We start from the raw sequence: 7888 nt of genomic DNA, 5'->3' as shown, positions 1-7888 counted from the left end.
GCTCTGACAGTCCTCAGAGGTGGCTCCAACAAGCATCAGGAAGAATGAACATTTATGGAGCCATCCACAGGAAACACAATGCACTAAGCTTCCAGACAACCATGAAATAAATGAGGGGACTTCTTGTTCTAATCCTATCCTCATTTCAACTATTCATTCTCATCCTCAGGTGGTATCTGTTGAGGAGTGAAATTTACTTAATTCAGACTGAAATTCATAAGGTTTCTAGTTCCAGCTTTTTGTAACCTGTTGTACGATAGTCGGCTACATTACTTACTCATTTTTTTAAGTCTGCAAAGTGGCAGATTAGGTTAAAAATTGATCTCTACCTCAGGCCAGTGTGGCTTGGCTGGGCATCATCTTCACACTGAAAGGTTGCTGGTTCAGTTCCCAGTCAGGGCACATACCTGGGTTGTGGGCTTGATCCCCAATGGAGTGTGCAGGAGGCAGCCAATCCATGTTACTCTTACATTGATGTTTCTCTAAAAATCAATAAACTATTCTTTAAAAAAAAAAAAAAAAAAACTGATCTCTAAAGTCCCTTTGAATTACAAGCTACCTCTAAACTTCCAACTGAGCCTTCCATTCATTTATCTTTTTTGGCTGGAAGGTGACGTTAACCACTGATCATCAGTTCTCAACCTGTGGGTCGCGACCGCTTTGGGGGTTGAACGACCCTTTCACAGAGGTTGCCTAAGACATAACAGTAGCAAAATTGCAGTTATAAAGTAGCAATGAAAATAATTTCATGGTTGGGGGTCACCACATGAGGAACTGTATTAAAGGGTCGAGCATTAGGAAGATGGAGAACCACTGCATCTAAATGACAGGTTCCTCCCCAGTTTAATGCCAGCAATCTCTTCAAAGTAGGGCCAGAGAAAGAAGCAGTGCAAGAAGCAACAGAAGACCAGGGTATTAGTGGGGTTTGTGATGAACATATCAGGAATGTTCCTATTGGATTTCTTGTACTGTTTAATGGTTAATTAGACCTGTCCACTATAATTTTTGGGTAGATCCCAGAGGCATTTAGGAGGCCCGGGCACAGAAGGGATAGAAAGCCAGGGAAACCATCAGTGCATTGGACAGTGGAGACCTTCAAAGGATGAGAATGAGCCGGATCACAGAAATGAGTAGTTAAAAACCAGCATGGAGCCCAGCCAGTGTGGCTCAGTGGACTGACTGAGAGGTCCCAGTTCAATTCCCGGTCAGGGCACATGCCCAGATTGCGGGCTCGACCCCCAGTAAGGGAGCATGCAGGAGGCAGCCAAGTGATGTTTCTCTCTCTCTCCCTTCCTCTTTCTAAAAAAAATCAATAAAAACATATATATTTTTAAAAACAAGCATGGAATGTTTAACGGCCAATTATTTTTTACTTTGAGTAGTGCAGATAATCCAGGATTCATCTGACAGAAGGGCCCTTGACTCAGGTTTCCTAAAGTAGTGGATTCTACCATGGTTCCTGGTGGCTTCTTGGGGCTAAAAAAATGGCCACTACCAAGCAATATGAGGACGTTTTCAAGATGATTACTTAGAGATGAGAATGATACACTCATCTAGGGCAACATTTCTCCACCTTAAAACATAAAAAAGTATGTGTTCCTTTCATGTTAATTCAAAATTTTAAAATAAGTGACCAAAATATATTGATGAGGTTAGAATATGCTTCTTCCAATTGCACCCTGGAAAGGCGCTGACAATGATCTGTAAGAGGAATGAGAGCAGATGCCGGCTTCGGGACAGGTGCAGAGCGGAGGCAGTCTTGCAGGCTGACAGACCTGAAGGAGACGGAGAAGCTGGCAGTGCCTGCAGCAATGGGAAGAGATTCCGTGGCACACCTCATCGCTGGCTTTGCGTCCACACCGCATCACTAAGCCCAGCCTGAGAACAAGCCACTGGGACAGGCTCTAGCTTCCCTCAGAGTAGATGAATCTCTAGGGACAGGCCCCACAAGGAAAAGGCTGCACAACAGAAAATATATATTTATTACAAAATAATGTCTGTTTCATGATGAGAATAGGAAAATAACACTATGAGTTACTAAAAAAGTACTGGAGCTCAGTCTCTGAAGAGTAAGGGTATGCGGCGTTTGCATCACTCGGAGCACAGCATCCCAAGGCTTTCGGTGCTCCTGCGTGACAGGTGTGGCACAGCGTGTACGGGGTACAGGGGGTGTGGCTCAGGTCCTGCCGGGAGCCCAAGGCGCCCACATGGTCCACACAGATGCTCTGGCCACGATGATCAAAGAGGAGAACTGAGGTCAGCAGGGAATGGGTTCTGAGAATGGCCAGGAGGGGGACAGCCGTGCCCCTCCCTATACTGGAGTGTAGAAGAGTCTCTCAGGCTGATGGTCCTATTTAGAAGATGGTGCCCGGTGGCCTTACGCTTGGGTTGTTGCCCAAAACATCTGTGCTGAGGAAAAGCTGCAACTTCCCCCAGGACCAGGTGACCCAGATTTCTCACTGGTGTGGCTAAAGTACCAGAAGTATGAGTGGTCTCAGCCACAGAGGGCTGCTGGCTGACATTTCTGTACTTCAAATCTTGTCCATACTGATGACAGAAAGAAAGAAAATGTTAAAAGCCCAGTGAATAAGAGCAGCTGGCCTGAACTGTTCTATATTCCAAGCCTCCTGGCCCCAGGGAACAAGAATAGCTTCCCTAAGTGGGTAACTGTCTACCCTACATGGGAAAGGCAGTCCCAGACACCGTCTGCCCCTTCCAAGTCTACTAGACCCCGCAGGCTTCAGAAGAATGAATCCCTCCCTAGGATGGGACGGGAACCCAGCCCTCAGGTGATGGGAATGGTCCCTCCGCAGCAGTACCTGGAGAAAGCGACCAGGGTGAGCACCTCAAGCAGCAGCTCTGAGCCACAGAAGAAGAGCAAGATGCCGTTCATGATGGCTTCCAGGCGAAGCACGTAGGTCTGCAGCAGCAGGTAATAGGAGGCCATCACGGCAGATGGGAAGGTCAAGGCCACACTAATAGCAAGTGGCATCTTTCGTTGGCAGAGGTTTCCCTTTGTACCTGTGAGACACAGCCCATGGAGTCATCTCCAAGTGGCCTGCTTCCCCTGGCCTCAGAGGAAAGGTGGGTGGGATGTGATGGACTAGCAAGCAGAGGAAGTGATCCTGAAGGGGGACGTGCAGACCTATAAATGGGGTCCCACTGTACTAAGAATGAGAGGCTTTGGAAGAGTTAAGGATTGGAGCCTGCTTCCAGTATGGCTCCCAATCAAGGGACACTGGGATCTTCATAGGGGGGACCTATTTTTAAATTATAAAAGTAACATATAATCACTGAAAACTTTTCAACTAATATAGAAAATGATTTTAGAAAATATAAAAACTGGAAGAGCCATGCTCATTCCCTGGAGAAAGCTGTTATTAGATGTATATTATTTCAGATTTTTTATGTATGTATACTCACATGTTACAATTTATCATTTCATACTCTTGCAACTTACTTTTTCCTACTTAATATGTTAGATATCTCTCCACATGTAACTGCCTTATTCTTTTTTAATAGTTATGAATGGTTTCATTGAACTAATTCTGTAATTCATTTATTTTTATTATATATATGTATGTGTGTGTGTGTGTGTATATATATATATATATATATATATAAAAATCCTCACAAGAAGATACTTTTCTATTTATCTTCAGATAGAGTGGGAGGGAGGAAGAGAGAGGGAGAGAGGAAGAGAGAAAGAAACATCAATGTGAGAGAGATACATCGACTGGTTGCCTCCTGCACAACCAACCAGGGCGGGGGACGAACCGCAACTGAGGTACATGCCCTTGACTGGAATCAAACCCGCAACACACTGGTCCACGGGCTGATCCTCTAACCACTCAGCCAAACCAGCCAGGGCATTATTTTTGTTTTATTTTATTATTTTGTTGTTAATTCTCACCTGAAGATATTTTTCCACTGATTTTTAGATAGAGTGGAAGAGAGGGAAGGGGGTCGGGGGAGAAACACTGATGTGAGAGAGAGACACATTGACTGGTTGCCTCTTGCACCAGGGCTGGGGATCAAACCTGCAACCCAGGTATGTGCCCTTCACTGGGGATCAAACCTGTGACCTTTCAATCTGTGGGCTAACACTCTAGCCACTGAGCCAAACTGGCCAGGGCTGTAATTTATTTAATTAATCCTGTATTAATAGATGTTGAGGTTATCTCTAGTTTTGATGTTACAAAGTATGTGGCAACAAACATTCTCACTTAGAGATCTCTGCATATCTATGGAAGTGTTTGTTTTTTTTAACCAGTTTTAGAAGTGAAGGTGTTAGGTCTAAGAATACAAATTTTGCATGATAAAACTATTAGCAAAAAGGATATACTAATTTATATTCCCAAAGAGTCTGAGAATATAAATACCCACGAGAGTGTGGGACTACAGGGACCTCTTCTTCACACCTACTCTCATATTGGGTATTGGGAATCTTTTTAATCAGATGGGTGAAAATGTTCTCTTGTTGTTTCACCTTACTTTTATTAGTGAGTTTGGGCATTTTGTCATGTTTATTGGTTCTCTGTAATTATTATTGTTCATTGCCTGTCAGTGTCCATTCCCAATTTTTTTTTGGTACGTGCCCCTAGTGGGAACCAAACCCAGGACTCTCTGGTCCACAAGCTGATGCTCCAACTGCTGCGGCAAACCGGCCAGGGTTCCTTTCCCAATTTTTAAAATTAGGTTGTCTTTGCCATGTCTGCTGTGGCTTGCTTGGAGCGTCGTCCCGTACACTGAAAGGTGGCAGGTTCGATTCTGGTCAGGGCACGTATGCAGGCTGGGGGATCAATCTCCATCAGGGTGCATGCCAGAGGCAACTGATCAATGTTTTTCACATCAATGTTTCTCTCTTCCTCTCTCTGAAATCAACTAAACAAAATTAGGTTGTTTTTTCCTTAGTGATTTATGTGAGCCTGCAAATTATTTTTTGTTATATATATTGCAAGCATTTATTTTGTTTGTGTTTTAACACGGCTTTCAAAGATGAGCTATTCTAACTCATAAGAGATTTGCTTTGTATTTCTGGGGATATAAAGCTTGTCCTAAAGAAAGTCTTGTTCAGAGAAGTGGAGGGGAACTTAGTGCTGGTCTGTGCAGGCACATACTGTCCTGGACATGGAGTTACAGCTGAATCTATCCCCCCAAGCAACCATTGAGAGGAACCAGGCACTTTTATGGTAGTTAGGCAACTGGGAAGGAATTTTCTACTATCTCATGCTACTGCCCATGTCTAGCACTACAGAGCGGCAGACAAGTAAGTCTTGACCCAAAACATAATGCAGTTTGAAACTTCAGAAAGGGAGTAATGGGATATGCCACCAGATCCCATCTCTTCTTGTAAGCCTAGATTATGTACTTTTTCTTGTTAATCAAGTTACAGATACCAGCTCATCTCATAAGGAATGGAAATGTCCTCTGGACAACACTCACCAAAAAAGAGTCGAATCACTTCAATTCCGAGGTAAAGGAGGAGCATCACCACATCGAGTACTAGGTTGGCTATTGGATATGGTAGCAGGAGACCTGCCAGTACAAAAGCCAGAGTTTGCAAACAACATATGACAGCACCCACTAGAACTCCCACACACATGGGAAGAAAGAGGACAAGAGTCTTATCTGCTTTCCATGAGCTGGTTAGTGAGATATGGGCAGGATCTGTTAACCTGCTGCAGGATAGGTAAACTCATAGTACAACTATGTCTGTTAGGAGCAGGCTCTTCATTATTATGGGGTTTCATTCCCAACTCCAAAAGTCTGTGGGACTCCACTCTCCAACATAATCAGATGTGCATGGGTACAGAGGCTGCTGAATAGTTCTGAGGGTCACCAATGGGCTTAAATTTAAAGTGGAGTTCACAAAGAGACGTGGGGGGCAGGGCAGTCAGAATGGAGGAGCCCACATTCCCAGACTCAAATTCTTTCTTTTTTATTTTAATTTATTAACTGATTTTAGAGAGGAAGGGGTAGAAAGAGATTTGTTGTTCTACTTATTTATGCATTCATTGGTTGATTCTTGTATGTGCCCTGACTGGAAATCAAACCTGCAACCTTGGCATTTCATAATGATGCTTTAACCAACTGACCTATCCAGCCAGGGCCCTAAATTCTTGCTGAGAGGCTTCCTACTGAATCATTCTCCAGGAAGCCATGCCTTTCTTTCCAGTGAAGAGTAGCTGCAGAAAAGAAGGGGGCTGAAGTGGGGAAGGGGTTTGGGGACCAGGGTAGTCAAGCTCCATACCTTACCTTTATACAGAAATATGAACAGTTCCAGTAGGAAATAGGTAGCATAATACCACCCGTTCAGAAAGAACAGGATTTCCAGGGGGGTGGAGGACAACCGTTTACCTGAAAAGATGGGCACAGAGAAGAGGGATGAGCGGGAGGGCAGCACAATCTCTCTGAAGGTCTGTGTCTAATTTGGAGAAAACACGAGGTCGCAGCCAGTGAGAAGGGCCGCTTGGGGCACTTCTGGTTTTCTGGTAATGAGGGGTGTGTGTGAGTATAGGATGTGGAGGGGGCTCCATTCAATCCCGTTCTTTTCCCGGAATCACCGTCAAACTCGACTCTTTCGGCTTCAGGGGTCAAAATCAAGGCCCCTCTAAGATCTAACCCCGTCACTATTTGGGAGGGGAAACTGGGGAGCAGAAACCAGCCCTGGCTTCTTCGAGGTCACAGGGCAGGCTAATTCGTCACTGAGCCGGCCTGGAATAGGCCCAGCCAAGGATTTGGGGGTATCTGAAAGATCCTCACCTGCCGACCTTCAGGCGCTCAGGATGGGGGGGAGGGGACGAGAAAACCCCCTTTGGACAAGTGAGGAGCGATGTCACTAACACCCGAGAATGGAGGGTTTGGGTCGAGCTCTGGGAGAGAATGGGGACTGGAGGGATCGGGAAGCGACTCACACACCTCCAGAATCTCACCTCGCGGCGCCATCCTCAGTCCCCATGGAAACTGCGTACGCGGCTGCAGCCGCTCCCGGAGCAGTGAGGTGCCGCCGGAAGCGAGGGCTGAGCGGCCCCAGCTCCTGGCCCCTCTGCCCGCCGCGGCACTCTATGGTTAGCGGGACCGGGAGGTCTGCGCATGTCTGGGAGGAGCGCGGCCCGCGGACGGCCTCCGCTGGGGTTTTCGGCTCGCCGAGGCTTGGGGCGAACCGTGTCGTGCCCGCAGTCGGCCGCCGGAGCCTGGGCCAGGGGCAGCCCTCGGGCTCCCCCACCCCCGGTTACAACGTGTTGGCAGAAGTGGCCAGTTGTGGCAACGTGAGCCCAGGACTGGCACATCGGCCCCACGATTGTTTTCTGACAACCGCGCGCGACGGTGCTCTGCAAATGCGGGGCAGGGGTTTGTCCAGCAGGCGTCTTTCAGGGGCCAGGGGTTTGTGTGTCAGATTTAAGTACCCGCCATTGTGAGGCACCAGGATGAGTCAGAACCAGAGGCTCCCTGGAAGGAGCCCAAAGCTGAAGGGGTGACGATGAAGAGTGATTAGCACGCGACCCATAACAAACATGCTGGGGTAATGGAGAGGACTAAGTCCTCCGGCGGGAACTGAGAGACCTTTCCAAGACATGGTCTGTAAACTGAGTTTCGAAGCCCGAATACGATTTCAAGCAATAATGGGTATTATCCGCTGGCGGTAGAAAGAAAACGGATTTTGAGTGGACTCGGCTGACTTGTCTGTTAGCCCGTTGTCGGTCAGGGTAGGACAGGAAACAGATGTCAAACTCAAACCAGGTAATTTGAGTAGAGTGACTAACCTTTAAGGACAGTGCTGTGTACTCCTAGTTAGCTGGGGTGGAGGTGGGGCAGTAATTGGTGCTTGGTATGCAAAGGGGAAGGAGCAGAAGCAATTCCCTGAACCTGGAGAGTAATTTGTATG

At 46.7% G+C, this 7888-nt stretch overlaps 1 protein-coding gene across 1 annotated transcript; it reads right to left on the bottom strand.

Annotated features, from left to right (window-relative positions):
- Positions 1-1963: 1963 nt before the first annotated feature.
- On the bottom strand, positions 1964-6997 carry TMEM216 (transmembrane protein 216). The gene is made up of 5 exons (XM_036259224.1): positions 6922-6997; positions 6259-6360; positions 5446-5538; positions 2820-3021; positions 1964-2547 (listed from the first exon to the last, which is right to left on the bottom strand). The coding sequence occupies exons 3-5, from the start codon at positions 5489-5491 to the stop codon at positions 2532-2534; spliced, it is 264 nt and encodes an 87-aa protein (XP_036115117.1). The 5' UTR covers positions 5492-5538; positions 6259-6360; positions 6922-6997; the 3' UTR covers positions 1964-2531.
- Between the last annotated feature and the right edge of the window lie 891 nt (positions 6998-7888).

Source organism: Molossus molossus, unplaced genomic scaffold (assembly GCF_014108415.1).
Source record: "Molossus molossus isolate mMolMol1 unplaced genomic scaffold, mMolMol1.p scaffold_m16_p_13, whole genome shotgun sequence".
Lineage (NCBI taxonomy): Eukaryota > Metazoa > Chordata > Mammalia > Chiroptera > Molossidae > Molossus > Molossus molossus.
This window is presented reverse-complemented; position numbering and strand designations above follow the sequence as displayed.

Excerpts from the sequence above, each read along its gene's own strand:
- TMEM216 (XM_036259224.1), bottom strand. The coding sequence starts at position 5,491 with ATGCTCCTCCTTTACCTCGGAATTGAAGTGATTCGACTCTTTTTTG. Across the intron at positions 3,022-5,445 it reads AGTGATTCGACTCTTTTTTG|GTACAAAGGGAAACCTCTGC; the intron begins GTGAGTGTTGTC and ends TGTGTCTCACAG.